The 26,439-nt window shown below is 43.3% G+C and overlaps 1 protein-coding gene across 1 annotated transcript; it reads left to right on the top strand.

The window, feature by feature from the left end:
• The first annotated feature begins 12,409 nt into the window (after positions 1-12,409).
• CDIPT (CDP-diacylglycerol--inositol 3-phosphatidyltransferase) lies at positions 12,410-24,612 on the top strand. The gene is made up of 6 exons (XM_032237892.1): positions 12,410-12,633; positions 13,459-13,593; positions 16,676-16,829; positions 20,967-21,048; positions 22,935-23,016; positions 23,123-24,612. The coding sequence occupies exons 1-6, from the start codon at positions 12,591-12,593 to the stop codon at positions 23,272-23,274; spliced, it is 648 nt and encodes a 215-aa protein (XP_032093783.1). The 5' UTR covers positions 12,410-12,590; the 3' UTR covers positions 23,275-24,612.
• The last annotated feature ends 1,827 nt before the right edge of the window (positions 24,613-26,439 follow it).

Here is a 26,439-nt window from a genome sequence, read left to right as displayed (position 1 = left end):
TTAAAAAAAAGAACGGGGAGGGATGGGGAAGCTTGAATCTTACACAGGAGAGCAAACATGGAAGGAGAACACAAAGGTAGAAGAGTTGGTTGCTCTCTAGAAGGCTACCAATGGGAGAGGCTTTGGGCAGGGTGAGAAATCTTTTAATAAAAATGTTGAATATTTAAAAAAAAGAACACTGTCTTGTCTTTTTTCTTGGGGAGGGGTGAAGAACTCCAGGGTTAAAGCAATTTTTTTATGACAAGATGCTAAAACTATCTAAAAATATCTATCTGTGGGTTTCTTGGTTCTCTCTGAGATTGGTTGTCTTCTTGCAGACCTTTCATCACCCAACTAGATAACAGCATGAGTGCTAAAAGGGAGTCGGGTTTGCTCTCAAACCCTTCTATCACTGATGATGTTACCTAGCTGGGTGACGAAACATTTGCAAGAAAAGACCCAAACTCAGAGAGCTCCAAGCAGAGGTGGTATTCAGCCGGTTCAGACCAGTGCACTCGAACTGGTTGTGGAAATTAAGGGTGGGCCCTGACTACATGCCGTCCAACTTAGGCACGTTTTCAAGCCAAAGTGCATGCATGGAAGACGCCCACTGACATTTGCAAGCCGGTAGGGAAAGTAAGTGAATACCATCCTTGGCTCCAAGGAGTCCACATTTCATCCGTGAATTACAAATATTCTCTACTACTGGTACTCAGAAATCTTAACGGCAGCACATTTCAACTGCCCTTCCTTGTACGGCTCTCAGCCCTAAAATATTTCTCTCCTAACTTGGAAGCATAAGCTTGTTCCTTTCCTTTCTGAAGTATGTTTTCTGACTCGTAGCCAGCATCATGGCACTGCTGCGCCTCTGCAGATCTATCCTGTGTGGCAGTTTGCAAAAGTTCGGTCCTCTTGCTTTATAAGGAATTCTGTAACCTAGCAACTGGATTCTGGAAGCATTCCCATAGTAACAGCATCGTTTGGTGAGCAACAGGAGACACAGCTTGGTTTCATTCCACCTCCCACACTGGGGTACCTGAGGAGGAAAGGAGTGATGGTTTGAGTGGGAAAGAGGGATTGTGTCTACATCCAAGATAGGTGACTTCACACATTTCCCAAACGCAGATATTTGCCTCTCCCTTTGCAGCCAAGCATCTGGGCATGGCCAAAATCCCGACTTTCTGTTCTGTTGGGCCCTTGAGAAAAATACCAGATGTTTGAAACTGCTGTATCTTTATGTCATAATATTGCGGAAAAATAGGTCCGATTGCTGCCTGTAATCCGTCTTGGGAATCTGAATTTCAGGTACGGGTGTTGACCTTGTGTTTGCATGGTTGTGTTCTGACTGTCACTTCAGGATAAGGGAGGATTTAGCAGCTACCTTCCCCTCCTGGACAGCAGAAAATCACAGCTCTACATTTAATCCTCAAACCGGGATCCAAGCTGCAAGATTTCCAAAAGGTAAACAAAGCATGGAGTACAGCCAGCTTGTGCTCTTCTGTGGCAGTGGTTCGAAGATCTTTGTGTGGCAGCCAGGGATGTGATCAAAGTGTGCAAGGCAGATTTAAAAAATAGATGGGAGTGTCAGTCACACCATCATGTTGACTTTTTCTTTTTTGCTATATTTTACAGAAGCCCCTAGGAAGGCTTTCACCCTCACTAATTACCCTCATTTGCCCACTTTCCTTTTATCTAAAAGCACCATAGAAGCAAGCAACCAATTTACAATGTAATAGTACTTATCCAATCTGCTAATAATTATTTTCTTCCTCCATGGAACAAACAGTCCAAAGGTGGGCGCAAGTGATCGATTTTTAATTAATTTTTAGTAAAGTACCTTGGGCTTTCTGACCTCAGTTTCTAAGTGTTCTGTAGGATTGCTTTTCCATTTATTTGTTTCAAGAATTTGTAGGGCCACCCATTTCAACAAATTTACTCTGGGTGGTTAGCGATATAGAAGTCATAAAATGAAACAAAATAGATTGAAAGCAGAAGAATTGAATACAGTATGATCAAGAGTCCCAAGATAAAATTCTCACAGTAATAACAAAGCATGTATTTATATCAGGTTTTGCAAACTTCCTGGCTCCATTGTCTGGGTATCTCAGAGTTCTCTGGTGCCATGAGGACTAGAAACTTGTTTTAGAAGTACATCTGGAAGATTCAGCAAACTAATTTTACAGTACTTCATTTCTGGTTTAGGGCAGTGCTAAGGACAATCTATTTTTCTTCTCACTTGAAAAATACCTGGCAATGTTTTAAAATATTGGGGGTGGGGCAGAGGGACAAAAAGCAAACAACAAATAAAATTATCAGTCAGCAAGAAATGGAAACATTTGCTAAAGATTAGATAGCTACTACCAGATCCTGAAGATGAAACTCAAATACTTTGGTCACCTAATGAAGAGGAAGGGCTCACAGGAGAAGAGCTGAATGCTGGGAAAGATTGAGGGCAAAAAAAGAAGGGGATGACAGAGAATGAGGTGACTGGATCAGGGGTGAAATCCAGCAGGTTCTGACAGATTCTGGAAAACCGGTAGCAGAAATTTTGAGTAGTTCAGAAAACCAGCAAATGCCATCTCTGGCAGATCCCAGAGTGAGGTGGGAATGGAGATTTTGCAGTATCCTTTCCCTGCCACGCCCACCAAGCCACACCCACAGAACCGGTGGTAAAAAGTTTTGAATTTCACCACTGGGCTGGATGGAGTCACCAAAGCAGTAGGCATGAGCTTAAATTGATTCCAGAGGCTGGTAGAGGATGGGAAGGCCTGGAGGAATGTTGTCCATGGGGTTATGATGGGTCAGACACAACTTCACAACTGACAACAACAAAGATAGCTATATTTTAAAAGTTATGAAACACCTAGTTAAAAAAAAATCAAAAATCATTTTTGAAGTGTGACAAAAACAGAATTGGGGCTAGCACCATTACACAGCTCTTAGCAGAATTCAACCTTATTTCTTCCATAGAATGAACTGGCCAGGATCTCTTAGGTCCCTTCATTATTAAAAGATGAGGGGGGAAACCTACTTTTGGAAGCATCTCATAGATCAGAGTCCCTTGGCTTATGCTCAGAGGCCCTATCATCTCCATTCAGTTCAAAGGAGCAAAGTCATTCCTGATGATGTTTTGTTGCATGACTCAATTTCTATGGCCAAACAGCTGCTCCTTAATGCAGGATATAAGTTTGATGCAGGAGAGCACAGAAATCCCGGATGTTGATTCTTTGCAGCAGTGCTAGTGGGAAGAACTGTAACTATAGTTAAACCCAGTTTCAGTCTCTTTAGACTTCAGACTAAATGGTGTTAGGGAGGAAGAGAGGCTTTTTCAAGGGGAATGCCTCAAAAGTATAACATTATAAGAGCCGTGGCAACGCAGTGGCTAGAATGCAGTATCACAGGCAAATTCTGCTGACTGCCAACAGTTTGATCCTCACCAGCTCAAGGTTGACTCAGCTTTCCATCCTTCCAAGGTCGGTAAAATGAGGAGCCAGATTGTTTTGGGCAAGAGGCTGACTCGGTAAACGGTTTAAAGAGGGGTGTGAAGCAGTATGTAAGTCTAAGTGCTATTGCTATAATGGCATGGCTGGTTCATTCATTCTGCTGAGAAGAGGCCTTGTTTTCATCTCAAAAGTTTTCCTTTGACAGCCCGGTCAAAGAAGAAAAGTTCTCCCTTTCAGCCTCCATTAAGCTTTTATCCAGCCTTCAAGATCCATCTCTTATTTCTCTTCTCTCTCCCCCCCCCCCATCCCACCCAAATCCTTTATTTAAAGATCCAAAATGGAAAAGTGCTCCGATTTGGAGACGAACAGCCCCCCTGAGCCTGATAAAAGTCTTCCGGGAGGTTTTGCCCCCAGAATCTCCGAAACCATGGCTGAGCTGCTCGTCAACACCGTGGCTGGCACTGCCCAAATGGTCCAGGTCTCTCTGGAAGCCCAGAAATCTGCCCAGGTACTTCCAGTTGATTTTTCAGCCCAGCCCTGAAGAGGGAGTCTGTGCAAGTGAGAAATTATCTCTCTTGTGCAGGTAGTCCTTGTCTTAGGACCACAACTAAGCCCAAAATTTATGTGGTGCCTAAGTGAGAAATGTATTCAGTGAGTTTTGCCCCATTTTTATGACTTTTCTCACCACATATGTTAAGCGGATCCCTGCAGTTGTTAAATTAGTAACACGGTTGTTAAGCGAATCTCACTTCCCCACTGACTTTGCTTGTCGGGTTTCAAAAACCTGATAACGTGACCCCAAGACACTGCAACCATCATTAATGTGAGTCAGTTGTCAAGCATCCAAATGTAAATCACACGACCATGGGGATGCTGCAATGGTCATAAGTGTGAAAAGTGTTGTCCTGTCACTTTTTTCACTGACGGTATAACTTTGAACAGTCACTATCCAAACCATTGTAAGTCGAGAACTACTTTTAATGAAAAACTATCCAAAGGTTGTTTTTTAAGTCATGGCCCATCATAAAACAAGTTTAAAACCATAACAGTTTGGGGATAGTATTTGACTTATGACCTCAATTGAGCCCAAAATTTCTGTTGTTGAGACATTTGTTAAGTGAGTTTTGTCCCAATTTGCAACCATTCTAGTCGCATTTGTTAAGTGAATCACTGAAGTTGATAACCCGATTGTTAAGTGAATCTGGCTTCCCCATTGACTCTGCTTGTCAGAAGGTCGCAAAGGGGATCACATTAGCCCCAGACACTGCAACCGTCATAACTATGAACCAGTTGCCAAGTATCTGAATTTTGATCACATGATCATGGGGATGCTGCAACTGTCATTAAGTGTGAAAAAGGGTCATAAGTCACATTTTTCAGTGCTGTTGTAAACTTTGAACAGTCACTAAGCAAATTGTTTCAAGTAGAATTACCTGTATTACCCTTCCAATAGTAGCAGTCCAACCTGTACAAAAGGAATAAAAATCATTTATTCATCAGCCAAAGCTTATGTCCAATTCTTTCATCCTGAAACCTATTTCATAAAAACAGTAATACTGAAATGAGAAAATAATTATGTGCAGCATAAGAGACTAGGGCACAGGCAAGTCCTTGACTTACGACCTGTTGCTTAGCAACCATTCAAAGTCACGATGAACCTACCTTGGGGCTATTTGCCAGAGGGATCTGACATTCCAACAGTCACCCCACCCCCTTCAGTCACATGACCAAACTTTGGTCGCTTGGCAACGCAGCCACATTTACAGTCCTTTGCAGAGGCCCAGGTTCACGTGGTTGGTTTTACAGTGGTCACAGCAAATTCCTGGTTCGCTTAGCAACCACAGTGTTTTGCTTTAGAACTGCTGCAGAAAAGGTCATTTAATTGGTTCAGTCACGTGACCGACTTGTTTTTTGACCATCGTGATTTACGACCTACATGGGCAGCCTCCATTACAGTTGTACGTCAAGGAATACCTGTATAAATGTCCATATGTGAAAAGCAGTATGAGTGAAAGTGAAAAGGTGAAAGGATCAACAATAAACCAATTTCAGGTGGTCCTCGACGTACGATCACAATTTGAGCCTAAATTTCTGTTGGTAGGCAAGATGGTTGTTAAGTGAGTGTCACCTCATTTTATGATATTTCTTGCCACAGTTACTAAGTGAATCGTGGCATTTAAGTTAATAACATGGTTATTAAGTGAATCTGGCTCTCCCATTGACTTGGCTTGACAGAAGGTGATCACATGACCCCAGGACTCTGCAACCGTCACAAAGATAAACTAATCGCCAAGCATCCAAATTATGATCCTGTCACAATGGAAATGCTACAATGGTCATGTGAAAAATAAGTCACTTTTTTTTGCTCTTGTAACTTGTAAGTGATTAAATAAATGTTGTAAGCCGAGAACTACCTGTATATACGTAGTCCTTGACTTACGACCACAACTGCGTCCCAAACATTTTTTGTTACGTGAGAAATTTGTTAAGCTAGTTTTATCCCATTTTACGACTTTCCTTGTGAATCATTGCAGCTGTCAAACCAGTAACACGATTGTTAGGTGAATCTGGTTTCCTTTTTGAGTTTGCTTATCAGAAGGAGATCACATGTCCTCCAGGACACTGTAACCATTATAAACATGAGTCCATTGTCAAGCATCTGAATGTAAATCACATTACCATCGGGATGCTACAAGTGTGCAAAATGGTCATAAGTTACTTTTTTTAGTGCCATTTTAACTTTGAACAGTCACTAAATGAATTATTGTAAGCCGAGGACTACCTGTATACAGGAATAGTCTTCCATCGGAAAGCATAGGGCTCCAAGCTGATCTGTCTCCCCACTTTTTTTCAGCTAGCTTGTTTCCACGCAGAGCACGCGCTGATCCAAGCCCGTCTGAGCTACATGGCAGCAAAGGGCCTGGCTGAGCGACTTTTGGGGTTCTTGAGCCCCCCTGACTTTCAGGGACTCTTCCAGATACTCTCACAGCCCCCCATGCCATATTCTGAATTTTGCACTATCATCCGGCGGACAGAAAATGGTAAGCATCTGTCCACCATTGCTACTTCCTCTTACTCTGGAGGAGTACCACTCTACCTACTACTTAATAGCCCCCACTCATTGTCAAGAAATTCTAAAGTCCTTCTAAATCAAGGTTTCTCGACTTCGGCGACTTTAAGGGGAACAGACTCCAACTCCCAGAATTCCCCAGGCAGCCTTAGTGACTGGGGAATTCTGGGATTTGAAATCCATTCATCTTAAAGTTGCCAAGATTGAGGGACATTGTTCAAAATGCATCTCTCTTCTTGCCACCCAGCCCTCTTACACCCTGTTCTCAAATGCAAGCCGGGATTCCAAGCGCGACAGGAACCTGGTCCAGCTTCTGAATGCAGTTGCCCGTAAGTAACTTTGTGGAAGGAGATGGGGTCAGGGTCGCTTATGAAGACAAATCTCTGGTCTACCATTTCCAGCCTGGTTTAATCTTCTTTTTCCAGACCAGGCATTGCAGATGATGGTCTTCAGAGAGGGTTTCCTGATCTCCAGTTCTTTAGATCCCCTTGTGTCAGCAAGGTGGTAAGTAAAACACATCCATGCAGACTTGAAAACTTCTGCAGTCCAAGTTTCATAAAGAGTAGGATTCGGTTGCAAGTGGGGTGGGGAGGATTGCTGTAGGAAGGACCAATCAGATCAGCGGTGTCCAACCTTGGCAACTTACCAACCTTGGTAAGTGAGCACCTGTCTACCCTAGACAAGTTCAAATCACCAGGACTGGATGGATTACATCCCAAGGTTCTGAGGAAACTGGCAAACGAGATCTCAGAACCACTGAACCATCGTTTCAGAGATCCTAGAGCACCGGGGAACTGCCAGAGGACTGGAAAAGAGCTGATATGGTTCCCATCTTCAAAAGGGGGGCGGGGGGAACCTGATCCAGGAAACTACAGACCTATCAGCCTGACCTCAATACCAGGGAAGATTCTGGAAAAGACTAAAATTGCTTTGCGCATGCACAGAAGCAAAAAACAAGATGGTGGCACCTATGGCACTGCCAGGAGAACCAGTTTGGGACCGTGGCAGGCCTGGATCACTGCTGGTTCCAGCGAGCCAGGCCACCAAGCTACTACCAGTTCAGCCATCACTGAGCCAAACCCTAATAACAGTTGATTCAAGAGTGGGTCGGATCCAAGGACCAAGAGGGATCATATTCTGTGGTTAATCCTCATCCCAATATTTCCTTTTTGTTCTCTTATCACAGAATGATGATTGGACAAATGAAGAGGATAATCAACTATTGGAGATTCAAGTCCGAAATCCCTCACTCCAGAAAAAAGTAAGGCCACATTTCCATCTAATTTCCTAAATTACAAAATGCAAAAACATTAGCTTGAAAGTTTCTTTTCCTAATCTCTGACTAAATGGCATTTGGGAGGCTGCCTGTGGAATAAAGATAGCATGCTAAAGATTTCTTACAATGCAAACTTGAGAAAACTAGAACATTCTTTCCCAAATATATTAAATGTATTTCTAGTAGTATGATCATACGTCTTGTGTTTCATCCATTTCTAATCCTGTTATTTATAGGTGCCTCTGTCTACCATTTCTGTGTGACCTGGGTATATCCGCCAATCTACTTTGTAATTATTTTTTTAATAAATGAATTAATTAAAAAAGAAAAGAAATAAAAAACCCCGATCACTGGGTCTTTTTCTACTATCAGTTTTCTATGTTGCTATGTCTTGGACAGGTGGCAACTCTTATCTACTCAGTCTGATCCATACTTAATCTCTGGTTTCCCCCACTGCTTATGATCAGGGTAATGAGACTGTTTGCCAATAAGGAAATAAAACCAAGGGGGAGATAAGGACATTTAGGACTCTATATTGCTTTTCACTTCCTCCCCTTCCTACACTGCAATACCCAGTCTGTTGTCTCTCACCAGGTTGAGTGCAGCAAGTTTCTCAGCAAAAGGACTCTTTGCAACGCTGCCCCCCAGCAGCAGAATTTGGACAGTGACACCACCAACAACCAAACAGAGACCACAGCTAAGGATACTGGATAAGCTGCCCAGCTCTAGGTGCTATATGTTATAGGTACAGACCGTAACAATCAGCTTGAAGTCCACTTCCATACAAGACCTGAAATCAAACAAAGGTTATTAGTGGTTCAGCACTATTGCAACAAAGGTTGAGCTGGACAGAATTGCTACAAATCATTTGCATTTCCTGCCCAAGAGCCATTTTAGGTCAATTTTGACCCAATCTAAGAAGAGATATGAAAGAATCTCTCAAAGTTGTCACCTCTTCCACTGTGAAATAAATATAAATAAAATATAAATGAGACAAACCAAATTATAGCTGCCGCTCTTTTATATATAGACAGAATATTTGTTTTTAATTATTTTGGTGATCAAGAGGCTTGTTTTAGTATGAAAAACAATGAAAATAAAGATTAGGAAAGGGTAAAAATAGGGTGCAGGATAAAAAGAAGAAAATAAAAAAGCATTGACTTTTGACTCTTTCTAGTACAGATAGTCCTTGACTTACAACTATAATTTCTGTTGCTATGTAAGAGATTAGTTAAGTGAGTTTTTCCTCATTTTACAAACTTTCCTACCACCATTATTAAGTGAATCACTGCAGTTGCTAAGTTAATAATTCAGTTAAGTGAATCTGCCTTCTCCATTGACTTAGCTTGTCAGAAATTTGCAAAAGGTGATCATGTGACCCTGGGATAGGGCAACCGTCATATATATGAGTCAGTTGCAAGCGTCATAAGTATGAACAACAATCAGGTCACTTTTTAAAATTATGTTGTAACTTCGAATAGTCACTAAGCAAACTGTTGTAAGTTGAGGACTATCTGTAAAATAAAATATTAGTTATAATTATAGCCTCAACTTTTTGCATTACATTTAGTTACAACCAGCCATTTCTATAACTACACAATTATTCAATGTTCACACTAAGGTCTATGTTTCATTTTTTTTCCTTCTATTTGAAGCATAAAGTTTGGAAGTAATTAATCTTTATTTTCGTTGTGTTTTTTACTGTAATAGACATTAATAAAAAGTAAGTCTGGGAGCATGAAGGCATATACATTTAATAATATTTGTTAGTTTGAAAAGTGCTATCAATTTCTATATGGGTTTTGGATAGTTTAGACCAGTGATGGCGAACCTTTTCAATACTGAGTGCTGAAAAGGGAGTGCGTGCATGCTCGTCGGGGCCACAATCCCGGAAGAGGAGCTGCCAAGGGGCATGCGCATGCTGGAAAATGAACTTCTGGTTTCCAACGCACACATGCGCACCAGTCAGCTATCTTCCGGTTACTGGCATACATGCACACACCCTGATCAGGTGCTCATGCCAGAAAACGGAAGACCAACTCTTCCAGTTTCCGGCACTGCCACACAGATAAAGGCCAGCTGATCATCGCACCACATGCACGCCAGAAACCTGGAAGAGGAATGGGCAATGCCGTGTGTGCCAGGTGATATGGTTCCGCATGCCACTTTGGTATGAATATCTGGTATGAAATTAGCCAATTGTGGTTTATTCAAGTAACTATAATTAAGCAAATTGCTTAGTATAATGAACATATCCAATCAATCTCTTTCCTTCCCAGCTGTTTTCTCTTTATACTGTGATTGATTGGTTCATTGTTAATTATCAGATTTTTATTCTGCCTATATTACTTTGTAACTTAAGTAATATAAGTATGTATGTTTGCCAACTTAAGTAATTTAAGATGGCAAACATACACAATCCTTTACCTCTTCTTCTACACAACAACCATGTGAGGTTGGTTGGGTTGAGAGAGAATGACTAGCCCGAAATCAATTTTTTATTGATCCTGTAGGATTATATAGGATAATTAGATATACATGTTTAAAAGACTTCTCTAGTCATCTTCTGTTCTTCTATCTGGGCACCATTTGACAAGAAAAGTCACATTTGCTAAAATTTTCCAATGTATATACATACATTGTGTTCTCTCACCATATATTTTAAATCAATATGCCTGAGGGACTTGTAAAATTACTGATCAGAATATCATACTATTTTCAATAGTATGGGTTGACTCAGCCTTCCATCCTTCTGAGATGGGTAAAATGAGGACCCGGATTGTTGTTGGGGGCAATATGCTGACTCTGTAAACCGCTTAGAGAGGGCTGAAGCGGTATATAAGTCTAACTGCTATTGCTATTGCTATTCAAATTAAAGGTTTTGTATAAAAAAAATGAAGAGATTTTTGGATTTAAAGAAATTTCCCTTATCAGTCTCTTGAAAATCTTTTACAACCATTTTGTCCATTTTCAGCAATTTTTCAATTTACATGTCCAATTTGTAAGTCAGTAATTCTGATTTTTTTTAAAAGCACTCATACTACATGTATAATCTATTTTTGAAAAGCAGTAGATAATATACCGTATATACTCGAGTATAGGCCGACCCGAATATAAGCCGAGGCACCTAATTTTACCACAAAAAAACTGGAAAAGTTATTGACTCGAGTATAAGCCTAGGGTGGGAAATGCAGCAGCTACCGGTAAATTTCAAAAATAAAAATAGATACCAATAATGTTTTTGAATATTTATTTCAAAGAAAAACAGTAAACTAGCGGTGTATTCAATGAAATACTTCACTCACCTCATGATGCTGATGTCCCGCTGTGATGATGATGTCCCGTGCAGCCGCGGGAGCGATGTCCCGCCTCCTATGACACACGGCACAGTGATTCCTATCATTGGATCACTGTACCAGAGGAGGTGGGACATCGCTATGTGGCTGCTTGCCATAACAAGGAGGAGGTGGGACATCGTTGCAGAGCGGCAGGAGGGGGAGGAAGGGGAATCGTAAGACAGCCCTGCATTACATTAGAACGTGAGGAGGGGGTATGGTGCGGTGCGCGCTGCGCGGCAAACTGACATAGAGGGAGGGGAAACTCACAGGGGCACTGGGCCATTCACGAGTGTCACCCAGCGGCATGGCCCCGCCCCTTTTTCTCCTCCATTTCGGGCAAATTTTTCACTGACTCGAGTATAAGCCGAGGCGGCTTTTTTCAGCCCAAAAAGTGGGCTGAAAAACTAGGCTTATACTCGAGTATATACAGTATTTCTCTATAAAGCAGCAAAATATGTGAAAGCACTAAAGATTATCATTTTTCTACTCCCAGAACTGAACACATGATATTCAAACTGTTGCTAAGGCATTGCTTTCAACTACCTTGCTCATAAACAATCTGAAAAATTTATGAGAATATGAAGTGGGTTGATGCCGTGAATTTTCCTGAGACATTACAGGAACCTTCACCGACCCTGCATTTGATGCTCTTCATTTTGTTTTTATGGATTCAGTTGGCCTGGAAAAACAGGATCCACTAAGTTAGGCAATGCTTATCAACCTTAGCTATTTGAAACTTCAACTCCCAGAACTCCCCAGCTAGCAATGGTTCATTCTGGGAGTTGAAGTTCACAGGTTTTCCAAATGGCTAAGATTGGGAAACACTGCACTAAGAGAACCATTAAAAATCTATGAAAAGTGTTTTTCTTCTTTTAAAAACATCTTTGGATCTCTTCCAATTTGCAAAAAAAAAAAAAAGGGGGGGGGGCTTTCCAAGTCTCCGAGCGGTTTTGCAGCGGATTAAGACCAACTATGGAAAGGGGGGGGGGGAGAGGGGCGAAGATTCCCTCTTATCTCTTAGTCTTTTCGAAAGTTGGACTAAATCAATCCGAAATGCTGGGGGAACCTCAAGCACATTTACTGCAGAAAATGCTCCGAGGGAGGCACCAAAAGGAAACGAATGGCGCCCAAAATATCAATCCTGAACCTGAACAACGAGTCAAGAGCGTTATTGAAGGAAAGGTTAGCCTCCAGTTCGCGCAACGATTCGTTATAATAAAACGCCTCCCCCTCTCCCGGGTTGCAAATGGCGTTTCCTGCTTCGGAGACTGCGGACCAGGAAGCGGCGGTGAATCGGACGAACGCCTGCTTTTTCGCACTCCTACTGAGGGCAAGGAGGGGGCAAGGAGCGGGCAGGGAGGTTCATGGCGGGGGGAGGGGAGTGATGGGTGTTGCCTGAGCTCAGCCGCGCCTTGGACCACTAGGGACTAGGCCGGTTTTGCAGGGCATTTCCGATCTGCGCAGAGCTCCCGCCTGCAAACAAGATGAAGCAAGAGAATATTTTCCTCTTCGTTCCCAACCTCATTGGTAAGTGGTGGGACTGTCCCAAAAGGCTGGACGTGGTGGACCTGCTTATATTTTTGCCTTCTGGCCCTGATCATTTCTGCTTTGATTGGCTTATATTTTAATTCAGTGTTTTCAACCCAGGATGACTTTAAAATGTATGGACTTCCACTCCCAGAATTCCCCAGCCAGCCCCATGGGCTTCTGGGAGTGGAAGTCCATACATTTTAAAGTCACCCGAGGTTGATAAAAACGGTTTTAATACACCTCTGTTTCATTGCTCTTGGGGCAGGGGTGAAATTTAGCAGGTTCTGACAGGTTCCAGAGAACCAATAGCAGAAATTTTGAGTAGTTCAGAGAACTGGCAAATACCACCTCTGGCTGGCCCCAGGGTGGGGAGGGAATGGAGATTTTGTAATATTCTTCTCCCTGGAGTGGGGAGGGAATGGGGATTTTGCAGTATCCTTCCTCTACCACGCCCACCAAGCCACGCTCACAGAACCGGTGGTAAAAAAAATTGAATTTCACCACTGTCTTTCAGTGATAATCCTGTCTCCTAAGAGAAGCCACAACTTTGGGGAAACTCAACCCAACAGGCCAACCACTTATCTGGTTGAACAGATTGTACTCCCCACCCCGAAAAGTCTCTAAAATATCTTCCGTGTCTATAGGACAGAAAACTGACAAGCAAAGGTTTTGAGAAATTTGGGGAAATCCTTCCAAGAAAGTGGGAAAGAGGATTATGGGTGATTGTAGAGTAGATTTAGCTGGAATTTGGGGAGCTGTGGTCTCTTTGTGGGGTGCAGGGTTGAAGAACAGGGACTGACTTTGCTTGCCTTTCCTTTGCAGGTTATGCTCGTATAATCTTTGCTTGTGTTGCTTTTTATTATATACCAACCTCCCCCTCTTTGGCATCATTCTTCTACCTACTTAGTGGCTTCCTCGATGCCTTTGATGGCCATGCTGCCCGGGCTCTTAACCAAGGTAGGCCTGGGCTATGCCAGGGTAATAGCTGGGGTGGAAGGAAGGGAAAGAAAGGGAGTGGGACTGGAAGAAGAATGGAAGGGAAAGGGAGGGATGAAGGGAAAGAGGGAGGGAGGGGAAAAGGGAAGGAAGGGAAAGGGAGGAAGGAGGGATAGAAGAGGATGGGAAAGAGGGAGGGAAAAAGAGAGGAAGGGAAAGAGGGAGGGAGGAAAGAAGAGATGGAGAGACGAAGGGGAAGAGAGTGAAAAAGAAAGGGGAGCTGGGAGGGAGGGAAAGAGGAATCATATATCCAGGACAAAGTCTTGGCTGTCAAACTCCATGTTTCTTGCTTTACCTCAGAAAGTGCACCAGCTCTTGACTAGGGGATCTTTTTTAGCTGACTTCCATCTTTAAAATATGTGATCCACCATTAACACCAATTCTCTTTCCCAAAAGAGAATTGGCATATCATTGTGGTTGATTACAAAAGTAAAGCAATTTCCATATATTTTTTAGTTGATTAGATTGTTATTCACGCTCTCCTGTGCCCTCTTCCCAAAACTGTTATTTAGGAGGGGAGATCCTTTACTACATCCTAGTGTTGTTTGATTGCTTTAGAAGGGAATTTTCTTGGAATTATCTATAGCTGAGGAGTATTTCATATTTAGAAGCATTTAATTCATGCACATGTAAATCAAGACAGTGCAAATCTTACCTCGAGTATGTGGAGGGGAGATTCGGCCTCTAGTATTTATATCAAAATATGAATGCTAGATTTTGCCAACTTTTTTCTACTCAAGTTATATTTCTGTAGGTGATAGTTTGATTAATTGTTTGATTTAAAAGGATTTACTATAACATCTACCTATTGGGATTTACTGAAAGTCTCAAAACATATAAATATTTACAGTAAATAAATTAAGAACTCCTGCAGCCTAAAATCTCCAATAAAACAATAGATACAATCAATTGTAGATGTGAACATGAAAGACAAAGTCCCTGTAAAAAGCTGTAATATCTTCCTTTCCTATGGCTTCTCTGTATCTCATCCCTAATTAAATAACCAAGTAACAGATTAATTAAACAATTAAGCTTATTTAAGTTATACTTCCATTTGTATCTTTGGATTTGTCATGCTGGTCCCCAAAAATTTTCAATTCCCTCTCGAAATTCTTGACTTAGGGGAAAAAAAGCAAGTTAACAGCTTTCCACAAATTAAATCATGTTTGTATTACTTATCAAGATATAACTCATCCCAGCAGCTCTGGCTTTTTTTTTTTTTTACTGAGCTATCTGGAGCAAAAGACATGTTGATCCACCAAGTCAAAAGCAATTTGACAACCATTTGAAGAGGCACTAAGCTAGCTAGGGAATTCTGGGAGTTTGGGCCCAAGACCTCAGGTACCAAGCTGAGCATGGTCATTTTTCTTAATGATAATAAGATAGTCCTCGGGTTATGATTGTACTAGAGCCTGCCAATTACATTTGTAATCGGAGGATTTGTTAATTGGATCATGTCAAATTGAGTAAAGGAGGGAGGGAATCACTCCAAAAGTGATTCCCTCCCTCCTTTACCCAATGCATTCATTAATCAAATGCACAAGTGGCTAAGTGTACATGAAGTATCTCAGTGAGGAAGACCACCTAGGGTTTCTGAGCATTCAATACCCCACACCTCAGTCCACTGAGATATCTCATAGTTCCCCCGCCCCCTTCCGATCTTGGCCCACCAGGTCTCCATAGGTACTGGGCCTATGGAGACTCACTTATCTTTCAAAGATTTTGATGATCAAGTGAGCTGTCTCCTCTCCATCCTCTCTGCCATGGTTTCTTCGCCTGCTCCCAGCACTCCAAAAGCAGTGAGAGCAGAGGCAGGGCGGGACAGCTTGGCTGGGGCTGCCTGTGCAGAACATCCGATCTGCTTTTGGACTGCCGGGCAGCCTCGGTGACTCTGAAGTGACACGAGATCATGCCTCCAAAGGCCTCCGTCCCTTTGCAAAATTGCAATTTTTTTTGGCACGGAGCATAGAGGCCTGATGAGGGCGAGATCACGCACCCAAAGGCTTCTGTTCTCTGCGCCGAAAGCTTTTGCAAAGGGACAGAGGCCTTTGGAGGGACGCTCTGGTGCTCCTTCAGACTACCTGGCACTCCAAAAGCAGATCGGGGACGGGGCGGGGGGGCGGATCTGTGCTCATCCCACTCTGCCTCTGCTCTCACCATTCCACTTTTGGAGCACCGAGAGCTGGCAAAGAAACCATGCTGGCTGCACAAACCCTGCAGCAGAGAGGCTAGAGAGGAGATAGAAGGGGAGGTCAGCCTGCTCTGGAACTCCAGATCTTTGAACGGTAAGTTAGCCATCGATAATGGGGCAGGGAGGAGCCGATGGGCTAGCACAGCAGGGCCAGTGCCTATTAGGCCTCTGTGTGTGGGTATGAGCGTGTCAGGATGCAGGCGCGTGCGCAATTCAGAGAATACTCACCTTCCGGATTGTTGCTTGGGAAGGAAAACAGCTTGAGGCGCAGCAATCCACTCTGCCCCGTGACTCAATTAAGAAGTGTGGTGGGGGGGGGCACTTGATCTTGGGAGTGAACCAGTTTGGGTGAACCGATCCCAACCAGTGTGGAATGGGCAGGGGGAGTGTTGCAATGTCTCCGTGGTTGGTCATAAGGGTGAATGACAGCCTTCGTTGACGGCTGCAACATTCATAACTTTGAGACTGTGTCATAAGTGCTGTGTGTGTGTGTGTGTGTGTGTGTGTGTGTGTGTGCTTCATACCTTTGAACTGTAACAAAGTGAGCTGTCGTAACTTGAGGACTATCTATATTGGACACCCAATACAGATTTTGAAACTCTTGTTTCAATCCTCACTTCACTGTGGAGCTTATGCAACAGCTTTAATATTATTTTTTTTAAAGGATCAATAAGTTGGAGTTGGAGTTTATATTGCTATGTATGTAATTACATGTGTTTTCCCCCTTTTACTGTGTTTTTCCCCCCTGTTGCTTTTTATACTTAATAAAATTATGCTAAAAGGCACAAATGAACAAAAAAACAACAACAACTCAAGCACTGTTCCTCTCCTAACCTATGGCTTTCCTCCTAGGCACCCGCTTTGGGGCCATGCTGGACATGCTGACTGACCGCTGTACTACCATGTGTCTGCTGGTGAACCTGGCTATGCTTTATCCAGAGTCTGCCCTCTGGTTTCAGCTGAGCATGAGCCTTGATGTGGCCTCCCATTGGCTACATCTCCACAGGTATTGGCTGCAGAAAATGCAGGGCTGAATGTAGGTTATTTATTTAGTTGACTATCAAAAAAAGTAAGGTTCTACGTTTAGGCAAGAAAAACAAAATGCACAGGTACAGTATATGTGGTGCCTTGCTCAATAGTAGTAACTGTGAGAGAGATCTTGGAGTCCTAGTGGGCAACCATTTAAATATGAGCCAGCAGTGTGCAGCAGCTGCCAAAAAAGCCAACACAGTTCTAGGCTACATAAACAGAGGGATAGAATCAAGATCACGTGAAGTGTTAATACCACTTTATAATGCCTTGGTAAGGCCACACTTGAAATACTGAATTCAGTTTTGGTCGCCACAATGTAAAAAAGATGTGGAGACTCTAGAAAGAGTGCAGAGAAGAGCAGCAAAGATGATTAGGGGACTGGAGGCTAAAACATATGAAGAACAGTTGCAGGAACTGGGTATGTCTAGTTTAATGAAAAGACAGATTAGGGGAACCTTGATAGCAGTGTTCCAATATCTCGGGTTGCCACAAAGAAGAGGGAGTCAAACTATTCTCCGAGGCACCTGAGGGTAGAACAAGAAGCAATGGGTGGAAAATAATCAAGGAGAGAAGCAACTTAGAACTGAGGAAAAATTTCCTGACAGTTAGAATAATTAATCAATGGAACGATTTGCCTCCAGAAGTTGTGAATGCCCCAACACTGGAAGTCTTTAAGAAGATGTTGGATAACCATTTGTCTGAAATGGTAGAGGGTTTCCTGCCTAGGCAGGGGGTTGGACTAGAAGACCTCCAAGGTCCTTCCAACTCTTTTATTCTATTTTGTTCTATTCTATTCTGTTCTAAATTTAGATAGTGATGCAGCCCTGGCTGGGGAATTCTGGGAGTTGAAGTCCATACTTCTTAAAGTGGCCAAGTTTGAAAAACACTACTCTAAATAGTGATGGGTAGAATGACTCTCCTCTACTTAGATCTTCTTCCTCCTCCTTCAAACTGTAATCCAGTTCAGTCTTGCCTTGAAAAGGGATGTACACAGTTCTCTTCAGGTTTATAGCGCTTAGCAATAGCACTTAGACATACACCGCTTCACAGTGCTTCTATAGCCCTCTCTAAGCAGTTTACAGAGTCAGCATATTGTCCCCCAACAATCTGGATCCTCATTTTACCCACCTTGGAAGGATGGAAGGCTGAGTCAACCTTTGAACCTGGTGAGATTCGATCTGCCAAACTGTTGGCAGCCAGTGATCAGCAGAAGTAGCCTGCAGTACTGCACACTAACCACTGCGCCACCGCAACTCTTATCATCACTTTGGTCTTCAGATTGGAGGAGCATATTGTATTACCTCCACCTTTTTTTCTTGTTTTATATTTTTATTAGTTTATCAAAATCTAAAATACAAAGATAAATTTTTTTAAAAAGCAATAGAAAACTGGGGAGGATGGAGAGGGAAGATATATGGTGTAAAGAGGGAAAAGAAAAAGGCACCAACTTCCAACTCTCTTTAGCACAGTAGAAGAAAACATTACGACCTCAATTTTTTTACATTTACACAACAGCATATACTAGCCATTTCTATACCAACAAACCTAATTGGAAAAAGGGAAAATTGAAGTTTCACTTTGTTTTCATTGCAAGCACAAAATATTTGCATTACCTCCACATTTTAAAAAATCCGTTCACCTTGTAAAGCAGGGATTTCCAATCCCAGGCCATAGTCCACTACGGGGTGTGAACCATTCAGAATTGGACTGTGCAAGTGGCGGGCAACCACACGCCTGCAGCAGTGATGGGTTGTCAATTTTCTTACTACTGGTTTGAGAGAGAGAGAGAGATGCTTCTGCGCATGCACAGAAGTATCCGGGCGAGTGGGCGGAACCTCCCGCTGTCACTACTACCAGTTTGCCCGATCCAGGCCGAACCGGGAGCAACCCACTTCTGGGTTCCATTTGCATGACTGGCAGGGACTTGTCATGCGCGAAGCAAGATCATGTGAAGTGTTAATACCACTTTATAATGCCTTGGTAAGCCCACACTTGGAATACTGCATTCAGTTTTGGTCACCACGATGTAGAAAAGATGTGGAGACTCTATAAAGAGTGCAGTGAAGAGCAACAAAGATGATTAGGGGCCTGGAGATTAAAACATATGAAGAACAGTTGCAGGAAGTGGGTATGTCTAGTTTAACAGAAAGAAGGACTAGGGGAGATATGATAGCAGTGTTCCAATATCTCAGGGGTTGCCACCAAGAAGAGGGAGTCAAACTATTCTCCAAGGCACCTGAGGGTAGAACAAGAAGCAATGGATGGAAACTAATCAAGGACAGAAGCAACTTAGAACTGAGGAGAAACTTCCTGACAGTTCGAACAATTAATCAGTGGAACAGCTTGCCTCCAGAAGTTGTGAATGCCTCAACACTGGAAGTCTTTAAGAAGATGTTGGATAGCCATTTGTCTGAAATGGTACAGGGTTTCCTGCCTAGGCAGGGGGTTGGACTAGAAGACCTTCGAGGTCCCTTCCAACCCGGCTATTGTATTGTATTGTATTTCCGTGACCAGCAGGTACATGCACCCACCGCTTGCACTCGTGTGCGCCTGCTGCTCTCACAGACCCACTCCCTCTCCCTTCCCCCGCTGGACCGGGAAACTTGGGGACCACTGTTGTAAAGGCAAAAGCTTTATAGGTAGTCCTGGATTTACAACCAATTCTTTAGTGACCATTCAAAATTATAATGGCACTGAAAAAAGTGACTTATGACCATTTTTCACACTTACAACCGTTGCAGCATCCCCGTGGTCACGTGATCAGAATTTAGACTCTTGGAAACCGGCTCATACTTAAGATGGTTACAGTGTCCTAGGGTCATATGATCTCCTTTTTTGACCTTTGCTTGACTTTCTGACAAGCAAAATCAATGGAGAAGCCAGACTCGCTTAACAACTGTGTTACTGACTTAAGAACTGCAGTGATTCCCTTAACAACCAGGGCAGAAAAGTTGTAAAATGGAACAAAAAGCCACCACTGTCTTGCTTAACAACAGAAGCTTTGGGATCAATTGTGGTTGTAAGTCGAGGACTACCCGTAATCCTGTACGTTTTTCTTGATTCAAAGCTCTATTTGATGGCCATTCTGCTGAGTCATGGGTACAAGTGTCGCAATAGCAATAGCAATAGCAGTAGACTTATATACCGCTTCATAGGGCTTTCAGCCCTCTCTAAGCGGTTTACAGAGAGTCAGCATATTGCCCCCAACAATCTGGGTCCTCATTTTACCCACCTCGGAAGGATGGAAGGCTGAGTCAACCCTGAGCCGGTGAGATTTGAACCGCTGAACTGCTGATCTAGCAGTAGCCTGCAGTGCTGCATTTAACCACTGCGCCACCTTGGCTCTTACGTGTAGGATTGTATTCCAGATGGAGCTACAAGCACAGCTGCCTTTCACATCTCTCCTTTACCAAAAAAAAATTCTTTAGGTGGCCTTTGATGAAGTTCTCTAAGTCTGATACTGTCCATCAGATTCATTTCTTTGTTTATTGGCCACTTTATTTTTACAAGTAAAGTGGTGAACATGACCATCATACCTCCCTCCTCCCTGTTGTTCCCCACAACAACAACCCTGTGAGGTGAGTTGGGCTGAGAGAGTGATTGGCCTAAAGTCACTCAGGCCGTTTTCATGGCTACAGCAGGACCTGAACTCGTCTCCTGCTTTCTAGCCCTGTGCCTTAACCACTAAACCAAACTGACTCTCCTTTATGGAGATGAAGAAGCTAATGCGTTGCTTTAATTTATTGTAAAGTGCCGTGAGAAAGCTTTCTCCCAAAGGAGAGCATAGAAAAATTTAAAATTAATAAAGTTATCATTGTTTAAAGAGTTGGAAGAGATCTGCTGCCCACGAAGGACAGGCTTCTTAAGAAAATGAGGGTAAAGGAAATAACATTGCAGTTTTGAGTTTTGTTGTTTTTAAAGCATACACAACCCAGAGAAACATGATGTGAAAGTTAGAATATGCTTCCAGTGCAGCGGACAAAATCTTTCTGGGAGGATTTCGTATGGAAGAAATAGGCAGGAGTGTGAGCGAAGGAACAAGGAGAGGGGAGTTGGGGTAGAATTGAATACTCTTAATTCCCATTTTAATTTCTGCCTCTGCCTCCCTTAGCACTGTAGTGAAAGGTGGAGAAAGCCATAAGAGTATTGACTTAACAGGAAACCGGATCTTGAGAGTGTATTACAACTCACGGGTGAGTGTCACAAAAATTGTTTCTTTGAAGTGGTCACATCATTGCATTGCTAACCCCATGCCAACCTTCCTCTCTCCAGGCCTTTTCTCGCCAATTTTGTTATGAAATTCTCTCTTCTGTTTTCTCTCTTAATTCCAAATGTTTTGAAGAGAAGGGGCCATTTCTCATTTTTAATGAAATACTACAGTTGCGTTCAGTAAATTTTCCTACCCTCATTGGCCTCCGTGGCAAACTGGTTTTTGCTAAAATGATAAAATGTGCATTGTAACACCGCAGTGCAAGCTCCACCTGTCATTTAATTGCCTGTGACTTGATAGAACAGGGGTGTCAAACTGGATTTCTTCAAGGGCTGAATCAGCACTGTAGTTCTCCTCCGCAGGCCGGGGTGGGGTAGACGGGATGGATGCTTCCTACAGCATCCTGCTGGCCAAAACAGAGCACTGCAGAGTGCTCCAGGAGGCCGTCCGGGCCAAAAATGGGATGTCCCCCCCCCTCCTGCAAAAATGAGGTGTCTCCCCCCCCCCGTTTCCGCTAGTAGAGGCACCGCGGGCTGGTCCTTTGCTTTTTACAGGCTGGCCCCATGAGCCAGATTTAAACACCCCACGGGCCAGATCCAGCCAGCAGGCCTTGAGTTTGATACCCCTGTGATAGCAGTACAAAATGAGAGGATTTTGCAGTGTGACACGTCTTTTACCATTCGGCTCATCCCACTCAACTCCACTCCCCCAATGCCCAAGGCTTGCTGTAGGAAGAGGCATTTCCAGCCATGTCCGTGATTGTTCAGGCATGTTCATTTTCATGAATCATTTCCTTCAAATTGGAAGGAAAGACTATCAAAGGGCTTAAAACCTATGTATCTGTCATGGGTTGAGTGATGCCTCCTTCCCATTTGAAGTGAGGCCAGACTCTTGTTTGGGATGGCTCCAGTCTTATAGGATCCCTTACTAATCATTTTGCTTCTTGGTGCTCCCTGAGCTTGCTTGTTTTCTTGCAAATGTTTCATTACCCAGCTAGGGAACATCACTGCTAGAAGTACTATTTAGCACTGATTCAGGGGTGGGCTGCTGGGGGTTTCCAGAGGTTTGGGAGAACCTCTAAGATTCTGTACAGTTCGAAGACCCCCCACCAATCCCACTCCTGGCTGGCCCCGCCCACCCCTCCCCTCCTAGGAGTCTTCACGCAGCCCTTTTGGATGCAGGGAGTGTGTGGAGGCTTGGGTGTGTGTGTGAAAAACGGGCCTACCAGAAGTTCCAGAAGGCTGGAAATGGGCTCATTTCCTGCCTCCTGAGGGCCTCTGAGCCCAGGGGCTCAAGGAAAGCCTCCGTAGCCAGGGGAGGGCAAAAATACTCCCCCCCCCTCATGGTGCAGGAGGCTGAGTAGGCCACGTCCACCATGCAACCAGACAGAGAACCCCTTGCTTAATTTTTTGAAGCCCACCCCTGATTTATGTCTAGCACTATGTAGTATCAATGATCTTACGTAATTGGGTAATGAAATGTCTACAAGAAAACATACAAGCTCAGAGATCACCAGGGGCCCCACAGCTCAAACCTGGACCACAAGTGTTCTCTTCTGTTGGTACAATTTGCTTTCCTTCTCCCATGTTGCTCAGATGGTAATCCAAGCCATCTCTTTCCTGAAAGAGTGCTGTTTTTATGAATTTTTGTGCATTCTGAGATTTTTTTTTTTTATCGTGCATTATGCAATGGGTTATTTTCTAATAACAGATGTTTTATATAGAAAGATGTTTCCATAAAGTCATCATGATTTATCATTCAATCTCAGCCGATGGCCTCATAAACACCATCTGATTTAACCTGGCTTCTGTTGGCTGCCATTTCTTGCCTGGTTTGACCTGATGTAGTTTCTCTTTCCTCTCCTTTCAGCCTGTTCTGTTCATTATGTGCGCTGGTAATGAACTCTTCTACTGCATGTTGTACTTGTTGTGTTTCGGTGAAGGGCCAGAAAGTGAGTATAGAAAGCTGAGGGGGTTGAGGGAAGGGGAGGCTTTAGGGACTGAAGGACATGTTGGACCTTTTTCCACCCCACTCATTTTTGTTCTTCTGCTTTCCAGTCCTGTCAGGATACGCCGGACTCTATCGCTTGATTCTATGGGTTTGTACCCCCATTGCTCTCACCAAGAGTTTCATCAGCTTAATTCACTTGGTCTCGGCCTCGTGCAATATGGCTGCCTTAGATGCTGCTGAACGGGCAAAGAAGATATAGGATTTCAAGGTTGTGGGAAGGGACTCCCCTAAGTCTTCCAGAGTGATCAGCTCCCAACCTTCATGATGAATAGCCGAGGACTTTGCCTCAGATCAGTCACTCCAGTTGTGCAGTTGTTTTTCTATTGATGTGATAACTTCACCTTTCCATGATGCTTTTGTGATATCTGTGTGAGATGATAGGGTAACTCCTGCTCCTTCTGGCTTTTTCCTGTTTTACTCCCATAATAAGAACAGTTGAGTTAAAAATTGACTGTTGAGGAGGATCCTGATCCACCATTTTGAGGAGCAGCTGAAGAGCTTGTCATTTTAGAATTGAAAGCTTTTTACCTCACACTCTTGGGGTATCTTTGGGGAGAACGAAATATGGAACTGCACTTGTCTTGATATAATAAACCAAACTAGGGTGATGTTGCCTAAAAATCAAGACATCTAAACACTTTTTGAAATCTGGACTAGGTTTTTTCCTCGTTCCCAAACTGTATAAGAACAAATCTCTGAGGAAAAGAATGTATTAATCTGTATTCTACAAATATATCTAGTAAGCCATGGAGCAACCATTTGGAAATGATTTATTTTGGACAATATTAATAATGGCCAGCTTTAAAAGGATACAATATTGGCAGGGCTACTTATTGACCCTGGAGGTCTTAAGGTCATAACATGCATTATTTCCTTGGGATGATCTCTGAATATTCAGTTTAACTTTTGTACTTTAGCTCATGACTCAGATTAATTGCTCTTTTCTCTTATAAATATTTTATTAGAAATACATAGTCCAGAGGTGGCAAATTGCTTCATTTCTCAAGCAATTCAGAGTGACTGTATCTGAAGGCCATACTTTCCTTTTCTTCAATCATGTCATTGTGCTGTGAAATACTGAAGTGAAATAAGAACAACAGCTTTGCCCTTCTTGAGTTTTGCCCTCTCTGTCTTCACCACGATTCTGACATTTACCGATGGAAGAGATGTATTTACCTATTTATTTCCTCCAAGATTTTGAACATTCAGTACTTTCCTGAGCTACTTAGTAACTCATTTATATAGACAATCATTTATCTTCTTTCCTCGCTGGCTTCTGTATTAGCATATTAGCAAGCTTTCCTCCTGCGGCTTTCAGCAAGCGGTTTGTATTAGCATGGTAGCTACCTACCTGTTAAAGGTCCTCTTCTCCCCTTTTCATGCTTGTATTAGAACCCAGAATTCAAGAGAAATAAAGGATGGATATGAGCAGGGGTGGCCTTCAAAGATTTTAGCAAAGCGTTCTCTGCCTGGTTGCTGGATGGGTGTGGCCATGGTCGCCATGGCGTAGTCGGCCTCCTGCACCACAGGGGGAGTGTTTTTGCCCTTCCCGGCTCCAGAGGTTTTTTTTTAGCCTCCGGGCAGGCGAAAACGGCCTCCTCAGGCTCCGGAGGCCCTCTGGAGGCAAGAAACTGGCCTGTTTCTGGCCTTCTCAAACTTCCAGTAGGCCCATTCTTCCGCGAGCGCCCTGCACTTACCTGCATCCAAAACAGGCCACATGGGGATTCCTGGGAGGGGCTGGGTAGGGTGGGCGGGTCCAGCCAGGAGTGTATTGTATTTGTATTTGTATTGTATTTATTTGTCTTGTATGCCGCCCACTCCCGAAGGACTCCGGGCGGCTCACAATAGACAAGGGAAGGGGGAAGACTAGACAAAGACAACACTTTAAAAACAAAACCGCAACATTCACAATTTCCGCGGGGCTGGATGTTTCACAGGCCCCCCGGCCTGCTGGAGCAGCCAGGACTTGGTGGCTTTGCGGAAAGCCGGGAGGGTCGTAAGGGTCCGGATCTCGACAGGGAGATCATTCCAGAGGGCTGGAGCTGCAACAGAGAAGGCTCTCCCCCGGGGGGTCGCCAGCCGACATTGGCTGGCGGATGGAATCCGGAGGAGACCTAACCTGTGAGATCTGATCGGTCTATGGGAGGTAATCGGCAGGAGGCGGTCTCTCAGGTACCCAGGTCCGATGCCATGTAGGATTTGGGGGTTCTCCAAATTGCACAGAATCTTAGCTAGGGGTTCTCCCAAATCCCTGTGAACCCCCAGCAGCCCACCCAAGGATGGAGGTAAGGTTTTTAATTTATTAAACAAATTTATATGGCGGTCCAACTCACACATGGTGACTCTGGGCGACTTACAGAATTAGAAATCCACAACATAACCACTCCATTTTTGGAGGGCCATAATAGAAGAAAGATACGTACTGCTTAGGCATAGCTTAGTCATGGTGGCTGTATTGAAGGAACCAAACATGAAGGCTACCATGCAAAGCACTTGGCTGAGCCAAATTAGGATGCCATTACCATGTAGTTTTGGCTTTTGCTTAAACTGCAAGGAGACCCCTGAAATTGAAATGATTGTTTTTGGTCCTTCCTTGTAATGTCCCAAAGGTGCTTTTTCAAGAGGAAACTGGATTTTCTGGGGGGGTGGGGGGGTGTTTTGTTTTGTTTTGTTTTGAAGACGTTTCGCTTCAGAAGAAGCAGCTTCTTGGATAAGAAGTGAAACATTTTCAAACAAAAACCAGAAAGTCCAGTTGCCTCTTGAAAAAGCACCTTTGGGGCAACCATGACCTGGATAACTTGAGAAGCTCCATAGACATTCCTTGTAATGTTCTCACTCTGTCTTCTCCAAAGCGAATGTTGACAACTCTCCTAAGCCCCACAGTGGTGGTGTTGCACGTTTCAAACACGAGTGTCTGTATGTTGTATATAGATTTTTAAAGAGTAAAACTTTCGTCCGATTAAAAAAAATCCTCTTTCTCGCTCAACAGAATAGAGGTTGTGGTAATAAAGTCTGTATACCTGATCATCTGATTGAGTGTCTTAATTTGGTAGTCTCTGATTATTTATGGAAGGATCTGGACAAATAGCCAAGATAAATATAGCAAATATTCCTAGCTCAATATTTAATGGACTTCTGGAGACCGAGCAAATTGAGCATACAGTCAAGGGGAAAGAATAAATGTGTTCAATATGGGAGAAGCCAACATTCGTGAATCAGAGGAGCCATAAAATAGGCTGATGCCTGCAGATTAAGCCTCTTTGTCAACAAGACCTAAGGGAGGAAGTAGAATGAAGATAAAAGAGTCTGCTATTCTGCCAAGACCCAAATCTTGCCAAGACACCTCTTTCGCTCCCAAGAGGCT

This window comes from Thamnophis elegans, chromosome Z, assembly GCF_009769535.1.
Source record: "Thamnophis elegans isolate rThaEle1 chromosome Z, rThaEle1.pri, whole genome shotgun sequence".
NCBI classification, from domain to species: domain Eukaryota; kingdom Metazoa; phylum Chordata; class Lepidosauria; order Squamata; family Colubridae; genus Thamnophis; species Thamnophis elegans.
This window is presented reverse-complemented; position numbering and strand designations above follow the sequence as displayed.

What these genes read in the sequence shown, in the direction of transcription:
- CDIPT (XM_032237892.1), top strand. Translation starts at nt 12,591, where the DNA reads ATGAAGCAAGAGAATATTTTCCTCTTCGTTCCCAACCTCATTG. An exon ending in CTTCGTTCCCAACCTCATTG is followed by an intron (nt 12,634 to 13,458) that starts GTAAGTGGTGGG and finishes TTTCCTTTGCAG; the next exon opens with GTTATGCTCGTATAATCTTT. An exon ending in TTTCGGTGAAGGGCCAGAAA is followed by an intron (nt 23,017 to 23,122) that starts GTGAGTATAGAA and finishes TCTGCTTTCCAG; the next exon opens with TCCTGTCAGGATACGCCGGA.